Source organism: Anthonomus grandis, chromosome 11, assembly GCF_022605725.1.
Source record: "Anthonomus grandis grandis chromosome 11, icAntGran1.3, whole genome shotgun sequence".
Classification (NCBI taxonomy): domain Eukaryota; kingdom Metazoa; phylum Arthropoda; class Insecta; order Coleoptera; family Curculionidae; genus Anthonomus; species Anthonomus grandis.
The window spans coordinates 20,421,385-20,445,359 of NC_065556.1; the positions used below are offsets into that span (position 1 = coordinate 20,421,385).

General features: G+C 32.2%; 1 protein-coding gene across 2 annotated transcripts in view; it reads right to left on the reverse strand.

Annotated features, from left to right (window-relative positions):
- Positions 1–23,975, reverse strand: part of LOC126742423 (polypyrimidine tract-binding protein 2) — a 556,294-nt gene that overhangs the window by 262,338 nt on the left and 269,981 nt on the right. The window contains exon 1 of one of the 2 annotated variants that reach the window (XM_050449077.1): positions 7,494–8,610. The exons of the other annotated variant lie outside the window; for it this stretch is intronic. Coding sequence (XP_050305034.1) covers positions 7,494–7,496 — 3 coding nt within the window. The 5' untranslated portion in view covers positions 7,497–8,610. Of the gene's footprint in view, positions 1–7,493; positions 8,611–23,975 lie in introns of those variants that run through there. 2 annotated transcript variants of the gene reach the window in all.

Below are 23,975 nucleotides of genomic sequence, written 5' to 3' on the forward strand. Positions count from 1 at the left end.
AAAAATAGGTGAAATAATCGAATTCTCATTTATACAGGGTGTTCAAAAAATAGACAGAGATATTTCAATGGGTGATTCCTTGTAAAAAAATATGAGAAAAAGTTTTTATAAACATGGGTCCGGAAATGCATAGTTTTTAAGATACAGGATACTAATTTTTTTTTATATATAATTTTTTGTTAAAAAAAATTTACTCGATTCTTTTGAAATTTAGAAGTGTTACTTGTTGTATTAAGAAGCTAATTTAGTTCTAATTAAATTAAAATTATAAGGTCCAGTGGCGTCCCGGGGGACATCCTCGCAAATATTATTGTCAAAAAAATGTCCGCCAGTGCTTTTTTTTCAACTTTAGTATTTGTTGTTTGATTAGGCATTTAAAAATACACATTTTTTGCCTCTTGTATTTTTTTGTATATCACTTCGTTTCTTTTATTGCATGCTACTGGACATAATTGGTTTATTAATTTTTGGGAAAAATTATAGGTGCCTTGGAAAATAAAAAAATCATTTCTGTATAAAGGTTTGAGATTGACAAGTGTCAGTTCTCCTAGAAAAAGAATTAATATTAATAAAAAATAAATATTAAAAAAAATGTATCAGCCTGTATCTTGAAAACTGGGCATTCCCGGACCCATGTCTATAGAAACTTTTTTTCATATTTCTTAACAAAGAATCACCCATTGTAAGATCTCCGTCTATTTTTCGAACACGCTGTATATCCTTGTCTCAATTTGAAAATTAGAAAAAGTGGGAATGAAATGATGTTTTTTTGGGTTCAAATAGGCATATTACGGGAATACAACACTATTTCCAGTCGATCAAATAATAAGAGACTGAAACCATGATATAGAAAATAGGTGAAAAAATCGATTTCTCATTTATACAGTGTGACCCATTTGTTTTCGGGTCACCCTGATAAAAAGTTTATTTTTGGTGCGATTTTGCTCGGGTTTTTTTTAAATGTTAGGTCCAGAAAAACTACATCATTATAACAAAAAAAAATTCTGCCATGCAAATTCCAAGGCCTACTAATGTCAGTTTTTAAGGGCCAAATTTTAAGAAATCATGCTAGGCATTTTTTTAGCAAAAAATTGTGCACACCACTGGATTTGGCATTCCCCAAAACGGCCTTATCCCAAATTTCACCAAAAAATATTAAGTAATAACAATTTTATAACAAAAAATAAAAAGGGAAATTATGCATTTATTTACATTTAAAAATGTGTAGATAGCCATGAAAAAAACAAATTAAACAAAGATAATACAAGCAAATAACAATTCCAAACTAAATACAAATAAAAACAAACAATAAACTAACAAAAATAAATACAAATAAAATAAAAACAACAAACAAAAAAATGAAAAATTAACCGCTACTAAATTTTTGAAATTTCTACTCATCCACCATTGTTTTCTATGCATTTTACATTCCTTTTGCCTACATTTAAAATAACTTTACGGACTTGCTCTGGAGTAATTTCTGAACAAACCTGGATTATTCTAACTTGTAGATCTTCTAAATTTTAAGGTCTTGATTTGTACACTTTTTCTTTAAGTAAGCCCCAGAGAAAAAAATCGAGTGGCGTTAAGTCAGGGGATCTCGGTGGCCACTCAACGAAAGGACTGGTTTGTCCTATCCAACAGTTTTCAAAATGTTGATTTAACTAGTCTCTTACTAAACGAGCATTATGGACAGGACAACCATCTAATTGAAACTTCAAATTAAGGTGATATCTTAAGGGTAAATCTTCTAATGCGTTCGAAAATTCATTCTCAAGAAAATTCAAAAATTAAATTGTATTCAAATTACCATTAAAGAAAAAAGGGCCAATAATTTTGTCGCTTAGTATTCCACACCAAACGTTAATTTTTTGCGAATACTTCCTTGTCTCCTTGCATTTATTATAAATTCTGGATTTTGCATGGACCAGTGGCGGCAATTTTGACTGGAGACTACACCATTTGTGGTAAAAATGGCTTCATCGCTAAAAAGGATTTCATCTAGAAGAAGTTTCTGTTGTTTAAATATTCTCCCTGAAGTCAATAGCAAAACTCTAATCTTCTTGCCTGTTTACCATCCTCTAAGGTGTGAAAAAATTTTGGCTTAAATGCTTTTATGTTATTTTTTTGCAAACATCTTCTTATACTTTCTCTGGGGATGTTAAGGACCAAACTATCCGTTCCGACACTACTTCGAGGATTGCCGTTAAAATATTCCAAAATGTACTTTTCATTTCTTCTGAGCCCACTCCGTCCATTATGTCTATTTTTAAGTAGATTTTTCGAAACAGATCCTGTTTCATTGAAAATTTTATTAACACGTTGCATAGTACTTAGACTTACTGGTCTATCAGGATGCCTAATATTAAATTCTCTGGCAGCTTCTCTCATCGAACGCGTGTTACCACCAACAAGACGAACAATTTCAATTTTTTCTCTTAAATTTAAATTTTCCATGATTACTAATACTATCTAAACACGTTCTATTACCACTTTTGACAGTTAGATGTCAAATGTGACAATTCAATATTTCAATAATTTTTAGAGACAATTTAGAAGTAAAGCGCATTTCTTTTTTTTTATCATAAAATTGTTATTATTTAATATTTTTTGGTGAAATTTGGTATAAGGCCGTTTTGGGGAATGCCGAATCCAGTAATGTGCACAATTTTTTGCTAAAAAAATGCCTAGCATGATTTCTTAAAATTTGGCCCTTAAAAACTGACATTAGTAGGCCTTGGAATTTGCATGGCAGAATTTTTTTTTTGTTATAATGATGCAGTTTTTCTGGACCTAACATTTAAAAGAAACCCGAGCAAAATCGCGCCAAAAATTAACTTTTTATCAGGGTGACCCGAAAACAAATGGGTCACACTGTATATCCTTGCCTTAATTTGAAAATTAGAAAAAAGTGGGAATGAAATGATATTTTTTGGATTCAAATAGACACATCACGGAAGAAAACACAAACTATTACCAGCCGGTCCAAACACTAATAAGAGAATGAAACCATGATATAAAAATAAGTTGAAAAATCGAATTTTTGAATAAGCTAAAATTATCATTATGCGACTTTTAGAAAAAATCATGTGAATCAAATAAAGTTAATTTTATGATTCTAGCATTCTTAGATCAAGAGTTACCGATCAAAATCTGTCGGTCCAATGCAGCAAGGGCTTACTGACGTAAAGAAAGATTTAAATGGTCATAGTTCCTAACCTTTTTATTCTATTTAAAAATTGATATTAAATTCTTGAAGACAATCATTATTACTCTAACCTTGGTAATAATATTTATGACCGTAGATCAATTATCAAAGAGGATATAAGCAATTTTTATGGCGTGGCCTCTTGTAAGGGGATAGTTCTAATAAAACCCAAGATATCTCTGGAAGTGTTGACTTTAAGGCTAAAATAATCAATATATGACTTTTATAAAAAATTAGGTGAGTCAAATAGGTCCAATGCAGCTGACGTAAAGAAAGATTTAAATGGTCACAGTTCCTAACCTCTTTATTCTATTTGAAAACTGGGAAAAAAAATTCTTGTAGACGATCATTATTGCTCTAACCTTGGTAATAATATTTATTAAAAGAACTCATCCATTACCTACATTACCTACGTAAGTAGAGAAAAAAATACAAACCCTAAGTCTCGGTCTTAAAATATTTTTTATATGTCTCGAAGATTACATGTTTCATTTAAAAAAGCATCATCAGACCTTATAAATTAGTAACAACACTCACGAGATGACCAGCTAGGTCTAAGAAGTACTAAGCAGGTCATCTTGTGAGTGTTATTACTAGATTATAAGGTCTGATGATGCTGTTTTAAGCGAAACGTGAAACCTTCGGGACATATAAAAAATATTTTGAGACCGAGATTTAGGGTTTTAATTTTTTTCTCTAATAATATTTATGACCGTAGATCAATTTTCAAAGAGGATACAAGCAATTTCCATAGCGTGGCCTCTTGTAAGGGAACAGTTCTGCTAAAAGCCAAGATATCACTGGAAATATTGATTTTAGAACTAAAACATTAACCACAAGACTTTTAGAAAAAAATCATTGTCAATCAAGTCCGAGTTCATTTTATTAATCTAGCCTTTTTAGATCGAGAGTAATCAATCAAAATCTTTGGGTCCAGTGCAGCAAGGACCTTCTGACGTGAAGCAAAATTCAAATGACTGTAGCTCCTTATTTTATTAAAACACTTTCAACAGATTTTTATAGACAATCATTAACACTCTAACTTAATAATTTTCTTACCCGTAGATCAACTACTAAAAAAATATAAACAATTTTCATGTCGTTGTTTTTAGTAAGGGGATAGTTTTGATAAAAATTGTTATATTTTGATAAATTGTCCTTTTTAGTACACATTTTTAGATGTATTGTCATTCAATTTTATATTAAAACTGTACCAATTAACGGACTTTTTTAACAATTTCCAGTTAAAATCTGTAGTCCTACAGATAAAATTTATCAGGGTCAATAGCAAAAATACTTCCATTGACACATAAATTGTTAGAAGATGATTTTTGACCGACGGATGCGATTCTTGAGTCTAACAAGTTTTGTGAGCAGATTCTTGAGTCTAACAATGACAATTGAAATAGCACTCAAAATCATGTTTTTTTCTGATTTTTTTATAGCAAGCATTAATTTCTCGCTTTCATTCCAGGATAGCTGATTCGGGAATATTGATTACCCTAGAAAATATGTTAATTTTCTTGATTTTCGCCAATTTTTATACTACAAGTTACTTGATTTTAAATGTTCGTATCAGAATTATTGATTTTTTATAAAAACATATTGATTCTTTTAGGAGTTTTTTTACTTAATCTCTTTTATGGTCACTCCAGGGTACTTCTTTCAATTTCCTATGTCTTTTTTCTTTCCCACTGCCGATTATTGAGAGGCCGAAAGATCCCTACTACGCTCATAATTTTATTTCTAGAGAACAAACCAATTCTATTTTGCCGACTTTCCTATGACAAATATGTATAGTCTTTTGTCTGAATTATCTTTTCTGTTTAGTGATCTAAACTAACCTATAAAAGAAAAGCTAAAGTGCGTAAAATAATGTAGAAGAGAAAAAACAGTAATAAAAAAAGAAAATTTAAGAATTGGAATAAAAAACCAAAATTATCTCGATAACGAAATCCCATATATAAACTAGGCAAGCAATCAGAATTTTATTAAAGCTGATAAATTAATAAAATTAACGAGAAAAGTAAAGAATATACACATTAAAATTATTAATAATGTATGACAATTCAGAAAAAAAATGGGAATTAATAATTAATAAAAAACGTTTTATGTGTGGCCAAAGGCCTTGCATCACTATGAAATTTCTCAAGTTTCAATTTAATTAAAAAAAATTGTGATAATTCGATAAATTGTTATTTTTAGTACAAATTTTTATGTAGTACATATAATAAAAGGTTTCAATACAAATAAATGGAAAGACTTTGATAATAGGAAGAATTGCGTGGTAGTGGTATAAGAGGATAGTTCTCATAAAAGCCAAGGTATCTAGAGAAATATTGATTTTAGAGCTAAAATGATCACTATCGTTGTGAATCAAAGAAAGTAAAAGTTAAAATTTATGGGTTTAACGCAGCAAGGATCCACTAACGTGAAGCGGGATTCAAATAGCTACTAAGTTCTTTATTATATTTAAGACCCGTAAAAAGATTCTTCTAGACAATCATTAATGTTTCAATTTTGATACTTATATTTATAACCGTAAATCAATTACCTAAGAAGATATAAACAATTTTCATGTAAGAGGATAGTTCCGCTAAGAGCAAAGATATCTCTAAAAATGTTCGCTTTAGAGTTGTTATGGTTATTATAAAATATTTAGAGAAAAGGATTATGAATCAAATTATGTTCATTTTATGATTCTAGCCTTCTTAAATTAAGAGTTATTAACCAAAATCTCTGAGTTCAACCCAGCAAGGACCTTCCGACGTGAAGAAAAAATCAAATGGTCATAGCTCCTAAACTGTTTATGCTATTTAAAAACTGTAAGCAGCTTCATGTCGAAAATCGTTATTATTTTAACTTTGATGATACTATTTGTGACCATAGATCAACTAGCAATAAAGATATAAGCAATTTCCATGTAGTAGCCTCTTGTAATAGAATAGTTTCGCTCAAAGCTAAGATATCTCTGGAACTATTGACTTAAAGTTAGCGTGGTCACTATAAGACTTTCAGAAAATATAACCATAAAACAAATAAAGTTAATTTTATGAATTTAGCCTTCTTAGATCAAGAGTTATTACCCAAAATTTCTGAGTCCAACGCAGTAAGTATAAAATAAATATATATATTATATAAAAATAATGTTCTAACTTATAATAATAATATTTTCACCCGTAGATTAACTAAAAAAGAAGATATGAGAAATTTCCATGTCCTTGTCTCTTGTTAAGAGATAGTTCTAATAAAAGCCAAGATATCTCTGAAAATGTTGACTTTATAGCTAAAATGATCCATATACGACTTAGAAAAAATCATGTGAGTCAAATAAAGTTAATTTTATGATTCTAGCATTCTTAGATCAAGAGTTACTGATCAAAATCTGTCGGTCCAACGCAGCAAAGGGGCCTACTGACGTGAAGAAAGATTCAAATGGTCACAATCCCTAATCTTTTTAATCTCTTTGAAAACTGTGAACAGATTCTTGTAGACAATCATTATTGCTCTAACTTGATTAATAATATTTATGATTCTGGATCAAATTATCAAAGAGGATGTAAGCAATTTTTTGGCGTGGCCTCCTGTAAGGAAATAGTTCTGCCAAAAGCCGAGATATCTCTGAAAGTATTATTAGAGCTATAATATTAACCATAAAACTTTTAGAAAAAATCATTGTGAATCAAACAGAGTTAATTTTATTAATCTAGCCTTCTTAGATCGAGAGCAATAAATCAAAGTCTTTAAATACAATGCAGCAAGGACCTTCTGACGTGAAGCAGAATTCAAATGATCAAAGCTCCTAAGCTCTTTGTTTTACTAAAAAGCTACCAACAGATTTTTATAGACAACGTCTCATTAATGCTCTTTCTTTGGTAATAATTTTTATAACCGTAGATCAACTACCACAGAAAATATAAGCAATTTCCATGTCGTGGGTTTTAGTAGGTAGATAGTTTTGATAAAAACGTACACTTTTTTAAATAGTATTGTTCACATTGTTAAATAGTATTTTTAAATGTATTGGTATTCAATTTTATATTAAAATTGTACCAATTATCTGACTTTAAACCGTCCAAATTTTAGTACATTTGACCTATATACTCAGTAATATAGACTTTTTTAAAAACAGTCTATTTTCTCATTTATTTTTCTCGACTTTGGTTGTAGAAAACCCTTATTTACAGGGTTTTCAAGAATACGTTTCTCTATATAATAAGGAAATAGAGAAAAAATAGAATTTTATCAAATTTTCTACATATACTCAACTCATAAATACACTCACCATATCGAAAGCAGCACAAAACTTCTCGGGCACCACAACCTGATGCACCTGATGATGATGCTGATGATGATGGACCGCCTGTTGCAACTGCTGATGCAACTGGTGCTGCTGATTCTCGTAGTAGTTGATCTCCGTGTACCGGTTAACGATCAAAGTGGATGGTGCCACGTTAAAATTGGCACCTGGGGCACATTGACTACAGCCGCAGGTAGGCGCGGGGGTGGCGGCGGCAGGTGTTACGGAAGGATTGTAACAGTCAGCAGTAGGAGGAAGTACAGGGCAAAGGGGTACAAGATAGGGATATTGACTTGGTGCGTTGAAAAAATACGTCGTGGTGCCGAGTTCCGAGCAGTTCACCGGCGAAATGATTGTGTTTTGATTGTCTTAAGATTCTTACTAATTAATTTTTTTTTATAATTATTTATATAGGATATGTTTTATTTATTTTTTTAAATGACTACTTACAATGGCACAACCTTGAGTGAAGATTGTCCTGATATATAAGAGCGATTGTCTGCTAAATGGTATTGACTCTTAGTGTCGAGGAGAATTTAACATTACACAAGACGCGGCTTTGACCGATGCGGACGGAGGTCAACCAACTTAAGATGTAATTTACAAAAGCGCGCGTCTCACTTAACTTAATAACTTAATTCTACGGAATAAACTTGACTATTAATAAGGACTTACGTAGCTAGTTTAATATTACTATTACTATGGTTGATTGTCGTTAGATTCAATTCTTGGACTAGACGCGTGTGCTCGTCTTCGTCTTCAAAACGCCACAAATCAAAATAAAAAAATTTACAACTGAAAATATTTAATTTACAATATTGAGTTCTCTTTGAAAAAGTGAGGGAAAACAAAGTTGGGCGGGAAACAGCAACAGATGAAGTTAAGAAAAAGGAACAAGTGGCCCGCCGCGTGCTGCGGGTTAGGAGGGTTGGCGTATTGAGAGACAGAGAGAAGACCAAGTAGGAAAAACTCCCGATTACGCGAACTTCTTAAGTTTTTTTTTTTTTGAGAATAAATTGAGACTTTTGAGAGTCGAGGTGTGATGGTGGTTCTGTTCTTGTTGTTGATGATTGTTTTCAAGAGTAAACAGTGTGAGTGTGAGTTCGTCAAGGAATAGAAAGATGGGACCGCCGCACTTGTGAGCGTTCGAGCCCGGACTGACGACGGCCGACGGCGCCCGCGACGGACGCGAGACACACGGACGTCGCGGCGCAACGCGGCGTCGGTCCGCGTCGCGACGTACGGCCCCCCTTTGGCGCGCGCCACACAGGTGCGAGAGAGGTAAAGGGGGTCAGGGGGGCACCGTACCTGACTGAAAAAGGGGGTCGCGGGGTAGTTGGAGGCAACTAGTATTTTAAAATGTAGCAAGACTCGGTTAATTATGAAATTAGAAATATTTCTTGTATGTTTTGTTAAATAAATAGACGTTTTAGAGAGACGTTTCGGGCTTGTTTTTGTTTAATTTGCGCTGGAAAAAATTGCCGCTGTTTATTTAATATGCGCTTTTAATTAATTTATAGCGGTTAACGTCAGAGCCTGGATATAAGTCCAGGGTGGTCCAGTTTAAACATCATTAATTTTAATACGTGATAGAGAACTTAAAAAAGAAATAGACATTTTTTTCAAAAATGTTTAATAACAAAGATACAGGGTGTTAAAGTTAAGAATAATTATTTGCTGATTTATCATAACTTTTAAACTACCAGCTCAATTTTAATTAAATTCCGCACGCAGGTTATTGTACTAAATTATTAATTACTGATAAAGCCTATTTTTAAAGAAATTTCCAGTGGCGTAACATACGCAGGAACTTGGTCCTTCTGTGTCTCAAATCTGCGAGGTAATAAGATATTTTTTTAAAGGAAGTCAACTGTTAGATTCTTCATTTAATTTGGAAAAAAAAGTTACTCTTGTGAAATTATCATTTAAGGCACTATTTTGTACAGAAACGCCAGTTAAAATGCTGCAAAAACTTAAGAAAAAAAAAAATTAGGCTTGAATCTTAAATTAAACCTGTCAAATGAAATAATAACTTCAGGTAACTTTAATTATCTTTTATATTCAAGTTTTTTACCAATGCAAGCCCGATTTTCCTTTTTTTATAATTTTTTGCAACAATTCGGCAGGTATTTCTGAACAATTAAATTAAGATATTTTAAAAGCAGTGCCTTAAATCATAATTTTGCAAGAGTAACATTTTTTTTTAATCAAATGGAGAATGTAACAGTTGACTTAATAATAATAATAATATTAATAATAATAATAATAATAATAATAATAATAATAATACAATATCTTTATTCAGCAAATGATACAATAATGCCAATTTGCTTACAAAGGCGACGACTAGCTACAAGCTACTCTTAAACTCTTAACCTTCATTAAAAAACCTAAAAAATAAATTAATTAATTAAATAAATAATAATTGCAACTATAATTATACATTATAGTTCACTATAAGTAACAACAAAGAACCTCCATACTAGCAGTCCCCCAATAAACCATAAACAAGATACCTCATCCCATTAATTTTTCCAAAAATAAATTTCTAAATTTTTTTTTATATGTATACAAACTGTCATTAAACATAGGTTTTTGACTATTATAAAAAAGAATAATATTGTACGTAAAAGAAAGGGTAAACAGAGCAGTTGAATGATGTGGCATAGTGAGGGTATTATGTCTAATATTTCGACTATGTACTCGATTTCTAGGTAATTTTTTTCATACAAGTATTTGGGGCATACAATATTTTGAGCCATTTTAAATTATAAATGTCTTGAGAGACATGATCAAACCTTCTTAAATTAAAAATAAATCGGCAACAGGTTCTTCTTATATAAAAAAAAATATTACCTCGCAGATTTGAGACAAAAAAGAACCAAGTGTTACGCTATGTTACGCCACTGGCAATTTTTATAAAAATTGACTCCATCAGTAATTGACCATTCACTACAATAACCTGCATGCGAAATTTAATTTAAATTGAGCTGAAATAATTATTCTTATCTTTGTTAATAAACATTTCTGAGAAAAATTTTCTAATAAAAGTCTATTTCGTTTTCAATTCTCTATCACGTATTAAAATTAACGACGTTTGAACTGGACCACCCTGTATACACTGCATCCGTTAAGTCGATTTTCATATTTTGTTTAAGGTTTTTTTACATGAAAACTAAATGTACAGGGTGACTTAAAAAAAAGATATGATGTCATCAATATGTTTTTTAAATGAAAACCACCATTTTTTAATGCAGGATCAGAAAGAGCGCATTTTGTTACAAAGAATATAGTACAAATAATTAGTGGTTACATAAGCAATTTTAAACGAAAAATGAAAAAGTGTAAAATTAAAGAAATACCTATCTAAATTAAATGTTCGAATTGAGCACCCTTAACAACCTGACAATAACCAAGGCGATTTAAAAATTCTTTTTGAACCTTGTCGGTGGCATCTCTGGAGGAATATTGGTTTAGTGATATACACTTTACTTTTTAAGTATCCCGATAAAAAGCAATCAAAGCAAGTTAAATCTGACAATCTGGGTGGCCGTTCAATGTCAAATAATATCCGTTTTACAAAATTATTGTTATCATTATGTAATTGCTGACACTGCTTTCGCCTCTCAAAAAGAATAAACACTACTTGCAAATGTAAAAATACCTCAAATAGTTGCATCAAAATACATTCACTTTTTGACACTGAAAATAATAACAACGACAATAACAACTAAAAAATCAAAATATCAACATTTAATTTAGATAGGTATTTCTTTAATTTTACATTTTATCATCATTTTTCGTTTAAAATTGCTTATGTAACCACTATTCATTTGTACCATCTCCTTTGTAAAAAATGTGTTATTTCTGGTTCTGCATTAAAAAAAAAATAATAATAATAATAATATATCCTATATTTAGCACCTGGCTACTACATATAACTGACATTTCATTATACATGTGTGTAACATAATAAATTCCTTAAAATTAAATTAAAATTGATCAAACATATTCAGTGATGCTGCTTCTTTAATATTTACTGGTAAGGTAAATATTAAAGAATTGTATATGTATGTATGTACACTACCGCTCAAAAGTATTTGCCTACATATGACTGTTTTAAAGTTATAACTAAAAATAATAAACCCATTAGTTATTCTTATGAAGCGGTTTATTTATAACAAAATGAATATAAACAATACATTTTTCAATTAATTAAATTTAAGAAAATCTAATGTTGGATTCATCTACATGTTCCCCTCAATTTTTAATAACAGCTTCACAGAGTTTCGGTAGTCTTCTAATTAATTTATTTAAATTTTCCTGTATCTTGTGCCACTCTTCTTGGATGATCCTCCACAAGTCTTCTTTTGATGTGAGGCATGATTTTCGCACTTGTCTCTCCAGTTGATCCCACAGTAATTCGATAGGATTGAGGTCCGGTGATTGTGAGGACCATACCATAACTTTCAGAAGATGTTGCCTTTGTAATTGACCTAAATATTGCTTGCACAATTTCGACGTGTGCTTGGAGTCATTGTCATGTTGAAAGATGAAGTTTTCCCCAATTATTCCAGTACCAGATGGAAGTACATTGTCACTTAAAATTGTTTTGTAACCCTCTTTTTGAAGAATTCCCTCTATTCTAATTAGATCGCCCACTGCAGATCCTCCGAACCACCACCGTGTTTAACTGAGGCCACCGTACAGTTCTCAGCAACCCTTTCATTGGCATAACGGCAAACAAAAACTCGCGTCTTCGGTCCAAAAACCTCGAACTTCGACTCGTCACTCCAGAGAACTTTCTTCCAGTCATCAATGGTTCATTCTTTGTGTGATTGGGCCCACTTAAGTCTTTTCTTCTTATTAACATCCTTCAGTAGCGGTTTTGATACAGCTAAATGTCCTTAAGACCAGCATTATAAAGTCGCCGTTTTACTGTCGAAACACTGACCGCTTTTTTACGCTCCTTGTTGATTTTTGCTGTGATTTCAGGGGCGGTAAGGCGTCTATTGCATTTGCTTGTAATTATAATATGGTGAAACTGTGAAGTTGTCAACATCACCTTACAAGCGAGTGAGCAACTCGACTCGCTGCTGTGATGATCGCTGATTGGCCAATCCTCGTTAATTAATACAGTCAATAATGACTTTGAACCAAGAGTGATTTTTGAAAATATCAGTCCAATGGCTTTTAATTGTTATATGTTCAATGACCTAATTATATTCTTTTTTTGCAACTCAGACTTGTTATACATCTATAAAATTAAAATTCCATTATAAATTGTGAATAAAATCTATCTTCTGAACTAAAGCTATTTATTTTCAAAGCATAGTACTTTTTAAGTCCATTGCATTGTTGAGATGTTTTTCTTCTTGGTAATCCTGGACTTGGGACAGCACGGCTCCTAAGCCCACATTGCTAGTGTTGGTGTTCAATATAAATTTTCCTTCAGTTTTGGGACCAATGAAATTTCTGTTTTCTTTTTAAGAGAACAGAAGTCGGTAGTAAGGGCATAATCCCAAGAAGCTGTGTTGTTCATGCTTATCTTTGAAAGCTGGCCAATTTGGATCTTTGCCATGTCAACCGAAACTCCTTGACAGAAAACGACGTGATCCAGATATTCCATAGCTCTCTGAAACTGCTGATTTTTTTTGCTCAAATTTAGTTCATAAACTTTTTTCATCTGGTCCTCAGCCTATTTTTTGACCACTAAAATATCATTAAGCTAAATTAGGCAAGTGTTCTTAAAATCGTTTCCATCTAGTATCAGCAACATCTAAATATCTGTGGACCAAGTGACTTAGCCTCTTTGTTTGGTCTGACCTTCGACGGTGCCTAACGACAATACCAGCTCTTCTAGTTCTTTTCCGTTTTTTTCCACTTCCACAAATTATATAAGTATTATATATAAGCTGAAACTGTAGACGAGTATTCTAATTCCGTGCTCTTCTTTAATAGCACAGGATAATAATTAACATTCATTGCTCTTCCAGCAATACTTGTTTCAGCACGTACAAGGTCTTTCCGACTGTTCCAGCGTTGTCAGTTTTGTTACAATAATAACAAAAAACTCATCGTAGATCCTAAACAAAAGTCATTTCTTTAAAAAAACTTTTAAAAGGCAATATCTGTCTTTTAACTTTAGTCATAAGGTTGTAGATCAATTACGAAAGAAGATATTAGCAATTTCAATGTCGTGGCCCCTTATAAAGGAATATATATCTGCTAAAAGCTCAAATATTTCTAAAAACAATTACTTTGAGTTATAATACTCGCTATAAGACCTTTAGAAACAATGATAGTGAATCAAAGAAAGTTTGTTTTATGATTCTACCCTTGTTGCATCAAAAGTTATCAAGCAAAATCTTTGGAGCAAAATTCAATTGGTCATACCCCTCAAACACTTTTTATGTTATGGCCTTTTCTAAAGGGATAGTTCTGCTAAAAGACGTCACTAATAATGTTCACTCTCACCATAAGACTTTTGATTCTATCCTTCTTAGATCAAGAGTTATCAAACAAAACTTTCAAGCTTGATATACTAGCATCTGCTGAGTAAATCAAAGTTTAATTATTTATATCGCCTAAACTGTTCATGCTTTTTAAAAAATAAGAGAAGAAATGTAATTTTCACTTCATTTTGTACCCAGCAAATTCACACTACATAAAAAGAATATCCTTCTCCGACCCGTATAAGGTATAAATCCAAAAAAAAGGCAACAAAATGTAAACAACGCGACGTCGACACAAGTTTAACACGTCTCCGTCAAAGGAAAAGGTCCATGCCCCCCCGTGCACCTATCGTCCGCATTTTATGTGATGTCCGACGCCCTGAGGGCACCATAAAAGCGACAAAAAAAAGGGACAAGTTCATCCTGGAAGGGCGATTTATCGCTTACGCCACAAGCGCGGGTAAAAGGGACGGGTTGGGACTCTTTTATCGCGAGATACTCCTATTTGTGTCAATCGGTCCCCCGGCCTCATTTAGATTCAATATTTAAAAGCGTACATACTCTGGAAACTGGAACTGGAGGTTTCGCTTCGGGGGCATAAAAAGTGACGGAATCTGAAAAATTGAGGAATTGCGGAATTTGAGGTTGAATTCAGTTTCTATGATCTGAGTAAAGTATTTTTTTTAGGAAGTTGTAGTAAATTGGAACATTGAGAATTTACGACCTTTTGGATAAGCTTGAGAATAGTTTTCAGAATCTAGCTTCCTCATATCAAAAATTATTTACAAGAAATTTTGGTTTTAACGTTAAAAGGGCCTACTAACGTGAAACAAAATTTAAATCGTCGTAAATCCTAACTGTTTATTTTATGGGATTTTTTTAAATTGATTTTTATAGATATTGAATCATAGTATAAGTTTACTAAAGACACTTATGACTGTAGCTCCGCTTCCAAAGAAGATATAAGCAATTTGTATGTCAATGGAATAACGTTTCTAAAAGCTAAGATATCTTCAGTGCTATTGGGCTAAGAATTTTTATCATCTCTATAAAACTTAAAGAATATATTAATATCAATCAAATAAAGTATAAAGTTTGATGCTAGCTACATTAAAAAAAAAGTTATGAACTAAAAGCTCTAAGCAAGATGCAGCAAGAGCCCAACGACGTGAAATGAAATTTAAGTGATTGTGGCTTCTAAACTGTTCATTTTAAAGGTAAAAATTAAAAAGCTTTATTTTGATATAGACCAATCCTTCAACTTTGCTTATCTTACTTACGATTTTAGATCAAGCTCCTGAGAAGATATATGCAATTTTCATGTCGTGGCTTCCTTGAAGGGGATAATGTTGCTAAGAATTAAGATATCTCACTGATATTGGGTTTAGAGTTTTTATACCTTTTATAAGACTTTTAAACCAGATTAATATCAATCAAATAAAGTTAAAACTTTGATGCTAGCTACATTAGAAAAAAAAATTATAAATTAAAAGCTCTGAGCTTGATGCAGCTAGAGCCTAGCGACCTGGAGTAAAATTTAAGTAATTGTGGCTTCTAAACTGTTCATTTTAAAGGTAAAAATTTAAAAGTTTTATTTTGATATGGACCAAAACTTCAACTATGCGTATCTTACCTACGACTTAAGATCAAGCTTCTGAGAAGATATATGCAATTTTCATGCCCTGACTTCCTTGAAGGGGATAATGTTGCTAAGATATCTCCAGTGTTAGTAGAATTAGAGTTTTTATGGTTACTACAAAACTTCTATCAATTAAAAGATGAATCTTTGCTAATATTAGGCAAAAAATTATCAACCAAAAACTCTAAGCTTGATACAGCAAGAGCCTAATGATGTGATTTTAAATTAACTTCCAAAGAAGATATTAACAATTTTTATGTTGTGCCTTCCCTAAACAGGAAGCTGAATACTTTCTTTCTGAAAACAATGAATGCTTTCTCTTCAACTACCTTAAAGAAACCATGACTTTATTATTTCACATTGTTTTTTTTTTAACTGCCTGTAATTTGATTACTGCATATTTGTCTAAACTACACTTGCCTAAATAGTGCAAAATTGTGATGTAAAAAAAGGGAACAGCCAATGTGGCCGGCTAGTTCCCTACAGACTAAAGAAATCCCTTTTATAGATAGACTGAAAGTCCCTTCTAGCCCTTAGGGGCATTCATCATTCCCAGTGACGGAATTTCCCCATTTTTCCATGTTTTTCCAATAAACTAATTGTGTCGATGTCAGAAACATACACGGGCAACACACAACAGAGAGGACGCGCTCTTTTCTTGTAACCGGTGGTGGAAGTAAAATTGGATCAATTTAGTCGACCGGACAAAGAGGGACGAGGGGAGAGGGAAGAAAACGACTTTTTTGTAATTACCTCGGAAAAAAATTCTTGATGCAGCACAAAGGACAAGTTAAATGGCTCTTAAAGTTGTGGGTAAAGTAAATTGGTCCGGTGTCGTAAAAACGCTAGGAACGATGATGAGTTTGGTTGACACAGTTTTTCGGGTTTTCAAAAGCAGAAAAAAATTATAAGCCAAATTGGGTGCTTTTATTGGTTTATTACCTTTTTTTTAAAGTTTAATACGGAAAATTAAACAAACAGCGTGGGGACGTTAAGTGTCAATCTTTTCACCCCATTTTGATAATAAATCATTCTTGATGGGACAAAAGCTAATAAAGCTCGATATAAAAAAAAATAATTAAATTTTGTTTTCTCTTTTGAATTGAAATATTTCGCAATTTTTTTTTTTCTAATCTCCCTGATACAAATCTAAACTCTTTTAAAGTCTCAACTCGATCCTTCGGTAACTTTTTGCAGATGTACAATAAACAAGCTGCATTTCCGTTTTGTTTAAGACCCTTTGTTCTTGTTTAGATTTTTGATACGCTCCAAGTATATTCGTAAAATGTTTTCTGCACATCTGTTTTCATAGGCCAGTAAGCACACTTTTACATAAACATGCACTGATCTTCCTATTAGTAATGTATGACTGAAGCTGTGTTTGCTGAGGGATGCAATTTTATTGTATTAGTATATCTTTAAGACAGTTATAAAGTAAACGTGATTTTTTTCAGTAACTTTTGCTTGACCATTTTTTAACCCTCAACTGCCTGGAATTATAAAAACATTTTTTTCTTCCAGGCAATTGGAGAAAAAGAAAATAGCTTTAGTCTTAATTGGTGTGTCCATTTACGACTTTTTTAATAGCCAAGTTATTATATTTTGATCCTCAACAGCCTGGAATTAATAAAATTATTTTTTAACTCAGGTCATTAAAGAAAAAGACAATAGCTTTAGTCACAATTTGTGGGTTTATTTAGGACTTTTTTAATAGAAAATGTACTATATTATGATCCCTTAGCTACCTCGAATTATAACAATTTTTTTTCCAGGCAATTGAAGAAAAATACATTTTTCCCTTTCTCTTCCTTTCTTCTACCTGTAACTGTAGTTCTATGGAGCTACCAATGCATTTGTAGGTATGCTACGAAATCATACATCAGATATAAATGGTTTTGTTTATTTGCATTTGAACTGAATTTAATTATTAGTCAACATGTCGACAAAACAGATTTTTCTATATATGATTTCATTATGAACTAAAGTAAGAAAAGTCATCTAAAATATACACATCAAAATGGTCTAAGGAACACTTAGAAAAATAGTTTTTTTCGCCTTATAAATTTTTATATATTTATATTTTCACACTGAATAGATACTACCTTTAATATTAAGATACCAACGAAGTAAAATAAATATTTGGGTACAAAAAATCATGCCAGAACAGCGTTTTTTGCTACTTGCACATTTTGTCGAAATAACGCAGATTATAATTTTTAAATTCTAACGCATACAATTGTGATTTAGTTTTTATTCAATAAAAATGAAAGGACGACATTTAACTCGAGAGGAAATGCTAAGAGCAGTCGGAATGCTTAAGGCAGTAACAAGTCAAAAAGACGTTGCAAGAGCTTTGGATACATCTCCCAGTGTAATTAACAGTTTGTGGACAAAATATAGAGAGCCAATGATGTTAGAGAACGGCATCAAGGCCCGTCGCGAGTTATCACACCTGCCCAAGACCGTTTTATAACTTTGCAAGCTCAAAGAAATCCCACGGTAACAGCCTCTGTTTTGTTTCAGCAGCTCTCACGAGTGCATAACGTCGAGGTTTCAGGTCAAACTATTAGAAACCATTTTTATGAGAGAGTACTTCATGCCAGAAGACCCCTAAGGGTTCCTCGGATAACTTTAGGAAATCGAGGTGCAAGATTAACGTGGTGCCAAGAACATGTTAATTGGAATCAAGAAAGATGGGCCACAGTTCTTTTTACGGATGAGTCTCGATTTTCATTTTATCCTGATTCTGGTAGAATTCGTGTCTGGAGAGAGAAAGGACATGAAAGTCGCTTGCGTTATGCCCGGGAAGTAGTAAGGCAACGTGATGGATCACTAATGTTTTGGGGTGGCATTAGACTTGACGGAAAAACGAACCTCATTTTTGTGGAAAATAAGTTTTAGGGATAATATACTACTGCCTATAATTGTTCCATATTTACGCGAAATGGGCACAAATTCGTTGTTGCAACAAGATAATGCCCCACCACATCGAGCACGGCTTGTACGAATCGCTATTGAGGAAAATCAAATCAATCTTCTACCCTGGCCCTCTACCTCACCGGACCTTAATCCAATTGAACATGTTTGGGATTGGTTAAAAAGGCAACTTCTTCAACGATTTGGCTTTTTTCAAAGCGCTCTGGAGCTTCGTCTTGCTGTGACACATATTTGGGAGGAGTTGCCCCAAGAATTAATTAATAATTTAATTTTAAGTATGCCTAGGCGATGCCAAAGTATTATTAATAATAGAGGTGGACCATCTGGCTACTAGTTTAATTTGTATTTGGTAAATTTTTATTTTTATAATTTTTTTTAATAAATGGGATTTTGTGCTTTATTTTTATTTGGGCCCTAAATTATGAGTAAATTATAATCTACAAAAAAAGTTAATAATTATATTGTTATTTTATTCAAATAATGTAAAAAAATTGCAATAATTAACTTTTTTTCAATCTTCTCAAAAATATTAGCATATTTGTATGTGTTCCCTAGACCATTTTGATGTGTTTATATAATAATTTATAGTTGTGTTTGATTGAAAGTCTTCTTTGAAACTTATTAGAAGTATTAACTCAGTTTCTTAATAATCATTCAAACAGCAAAGCTCTGTATTTCAATGTTACATTACATCTTTGACAAATTCAAAAAGCTCTTAAAAACATGTGCCATAACCATCATTAATTTAATTGCTTAACTTCAAGATTCTTTAAATGCCATAATGACTCAATTTCTTGTTAGTCAATCTCACTGACATACTAAAATAGTAAAGGTAAAACACACTAGCAATATATATTATATAATTTGAGTCATAATGAGTAAAGATATTATAAATTCTAATACAGATGTATCATTTAGCAGTAGGTAGCAATTAATTGATTTGTATGAAATCGTTGAAACCTAAAGACACCGTTATCAAAATACGTGTAACTTGAAGGCTGCCTACCTTTTCTAACACACATAAATTGGCCATACCTTTAGCACTAGACCAAATAATAAGCTCTTGTTAATTAAATTAAAAGAGAAAAGTTGTAAAGAAAAAAAAAGAAAAGCTCACTTATATAAAGATTAAGCAACAAGGTTTAATCAATGTAGAAACCCTAATACCATCTGGATCTCACTTCAATCAACGAAGTAGTTTCAGTAGACGATCCACACAATGCCTACTGGTCTTAGATAAATCTATAGGTATTTGGTACCTATTTCTTAAAAAGTCAAGGAAACACAATTAATCACCATCTAGTGGTTCTAAAGGGTGTTTGCACCTGCAAAGATATATAATTCTATAATATTTTTCTAAGCACATTGATTGAATTATAGTCCAGAATTTAGAAACTTTAGCTTGAAACATAGATGCGATAAGACTTCTATAAAAAACGTCTTCAAATGCAATGTCACAAACTCAACCCAAGCCAACAAATTTAAATTAAAATGACAGAGAAGAAATGTAACGAAAACAGGGAAGAACACATTCCTATAAAGATTAAACAAGTTTTAACGAATGTAGAAGCTTTGATACCACCTATATCTCACTTCAATTAACTAAGTAGTCTTAGCAGAGAATGCATATAATACCTACTGGCCTTAGAGAAGATGTACATGTATCCTGTACCTTTGAGTTTAAAGAAGTCGTCCATATTCTCAAAGAGGCCTTAATATAAATTAATAAAAAAAGAACAACACAAAGTCTCGGTCTCAACAAAAAAAGACTTATTTGAGACCGAGTCGATGAAAACGATTCTTAAATTAAAAGAAATCCTCTTTCACATGCTTGACCATACAGCGTATTTCTCCCATCTAGCTCCCTTATTAAAATAATGCTGTTGAAGAGATTTGACTTCAATAAGGAAGTGATTGTTGAGGTTAAATCTAATTTTGAAAGTGTCCATTAAAGTATTGAAGAGGACAGAGTTAAAGCATATTTATCTCTATTTTGATGAATAAATTGGTACTAAAACTTTCATTGACTACCCAAAGTTACTCAATAAATTTAGTTCATTTTACTAATTGAAGATCGATTCTCAAATTAAAGCAATAAACTGTAATAATAATGAGAAAATCTGCTTCAACTCCCTAATTCTTTATTGTCAATATCGCTATTAGATGTTGTTAGTAAGCAACGTGTAACTCGTTAGACTACTGCTTACGTTATTTGTTAATAATCATTCCAAAGATTGTGTGACACTTTTTAGCTCCTATAGCCTTTTTTTGAAGCGAGAAAAGTAGAGGTAAGATAATGATCTTGTAGGCACTAGCGTTAGTCTCAATTTGTGTATCCACGCAAGAGTTTTTTATCAATAAAACCTCAGAATTTTTATTTTCAACTACCTGGAATTACTAAAATCATTTTTTTCATATAGGCAATTGGAAAAAAAGGTAATAGCTTTAGTCCCAATTTGTCTATACTTTTAGAACTTTTTTATTGGAATATTCAATAAATTTTCATCGTCAACTATCTGGAATTAATAGGCAATTTTTGCATCATCCTTGGAATCGAAAAAAGAGATTCATCAATTCCTTTAACATTTACTCACCTGTCTGTATTTTCCTCTTCAAAGATTTGTCTTCTTGATATGATCATAGTAATTAAATTCCAGGAAATTGGATAAAACGACAATGTCTTTTGCTCTTATTTATATGCACATTTAGGACCTGTTTACAAAAAGATTTACCATATTTTGATCCTCAACTGCTTGACATTATTATTCTTTTTTTACAGGTAATTGAAGAAAAAGATGAAGATCGAAACAGAAAGCCTCTGAAACAATAGAACACATTTTTGACGCATACTCAACATTAAGGAAGGAATATTACCTTAAGTTACCGCTTGCTATTAGATGTAAATTAAAAAAGGTAAAACAACCGCATTACGAATATGTTTTCAGTACCATAGATGAGAATAAAGAGTTCAAATTCTGTTGAAATATTATGATACTCACGAAGATTAAACATATTCGACTAATATATCATGGAATGATAAAGAGTCAGGGTATTGAATCTGATATCTGGAGTAGGTTTACCTAAGTATGTTATATTGAAAACGAATTTATCTTGTTGCTTCATATTTCCTTTTAGAATTTTAATATCTCTTGCTCTTCCTGTTTTCTCATTCTCTCGAGTTTCTGTGCTCGCTTCTTTAATTTTACTAAATGCCATTAACACAGTTTTTATAACACCATAATAAAATATATTTTTTTTCCAGGCATTGGGAAAAAAGGACAGTGGCTCTAGTTCCAATTTGTTTGCCATTTAGAAATTTCTCGTCAGATCTTAAGATGGAAAATTTTCGATATTTCGATCTTTGACTGCCTGGAGTTAATAAAAAAAGATCATCCAGGTGATTGGAAAGATGGATTCACCTGCTCATTTAAAAATCACTCATTGGGCTGATTTTTCTTTTGTAAATGTTCATCTTTATCTTGCATTGTGCATATTTATCAATTTCTTCAAATAGCCCTAAAGTCTCTTTACAATATTGCTATAATAATGATAAAGGGTGTTTTTTTAGAGGCGGAGAACTTTAAATTGAAATTAAACACAAAATATTTTATTGATATGTATAAATTAATTGTTTGGCGCGCTGTATGGCACGTGGCACCGTCCTGCTGAAACCACATTTCTGCAACGCCTGCAACGGCTTCTAATTGAGGCACAAAAAATTGGTTATCATGTTTCTGTATCGATCACCGTTTACTGTAACGTTCTGACCATCAGCATTTCTGAAGACATAAGGACCAATGATTCCACCGGCCCATAGAGCGCACCAAACGGTTAGTTTTTCTGGATGTAACGGTTTTTCGCCAATAGCTCTGGATTCTCATCCCCCCAAATTCGGCAATTCTGCTTGTTTACATAGCCATTTAACCAAAAGTGTGCTTCATCATTGAACAAAATTTTCATATGAAATCGTGGATCAACAGCAATGTTTCCTTCCGCCCATTCCGCTAATGTACGGCGCAAAAGATGATCCTGGGGTTTCAACTCTTGGACAAGTTGAATTTTATATGCTCGCAATCCGAGATCTTTGCGCAAAATTTTCTATAAAGTGGAATTTCTATAAGTTCACTTGTTGAGAACGACGACGGATTGACACATTTGGATCATTATCAACACTATACTTCACAGCAGCTATCGCTTGTTGCGTGCGCACTGTACGGCGTTTTACGGGATGCGTATTGTCGACTAGAGTAAAAGTATTGCGAAAACGATCAACAGTTTCTCGAATTAATCTCTCTGAAGGACGATTATGAGCACCATAAAACTCACGTAATGCCCGATGTGTTTCTCGAATAGAACCATGTCTTTCAAAATAAATTTGAACAATTTGGAAACGTTGCTCCGGCGTGAGTCTCTTCATAATGAATTGCTAAACCAAACTAATCAAAAATAACCCAGAACTGTCAGATCGGCTATCATAAAAAACACTGTTGCCAAATAAAAGTTCTCCGTCTCTAAAAAAACACCCTTTATATTGGCGATTTAGCATGATGTGACTGCTGTCATTGAAAATAACTATTTGCAGAGTATCAAACTTGAAAGGTTCACTGAAATTAAGGACTTTAGCAGAGTAATTTCAAATATAATAATCATTACAATAATCTTATTAATAAAGCTTTTAAAATGTTGGGTTTTGTTATACAGAAGAGTAGGGATGTGAGTATTCAGACTGCCTTGAGCCTTTGTACTTTTGTTGTTAGACCTCATTAAAAATATGTTGCATATTTATGACCACCAACTAGCTATGCACAAAGTAATAAAATTTTAAAAAATTCAGAAGCGTTTTTTTAAGCGTATCAAGTTCAAAGTTGCGTTCCAATGTTTTGAAAGTTAAATCTAAAAGTACTATCATGGTTTTTGTGTATTTTCTTGTTGTTTTTATTTTATATTTTATTATTTTCTGTACATGTAATTACCATTTTGGGTTTAAAAGGGTGAAATAGAAAAAAAATTCAGCAATTAAATCCCAGGCAAAAGAAAAAAGAGAGTAGGTCTTTATTCCCAATTTGACCTTCCTTATCAGAAATTTTAACTTATTTTAATCCTTAATAAAATAATTTTTTACTTCCAGGCAGCTAGATAATAAATTTACTTATCTGCATTATACGAAGTATCATAATAAGGCATACAATTTACTTTAAAATTGGTCGATCTCTCTGATGTGCTTAAGTATGTGCAGAATATTGGGTCAAATGATGCAGGTATTGATGGGATAACACTTCAGATGGTAAAACTGTGTTTACATGTTATAATATTACATATTACTCATATTGTCAATAGTTGTCTCGCACATGGTCATTTCCCAATGTCCAGATCACTGATTACTTTAATACAAATGGCTTTTTTCCTGTGCATCAATCGGGCTTTAGAGCTAGTCAT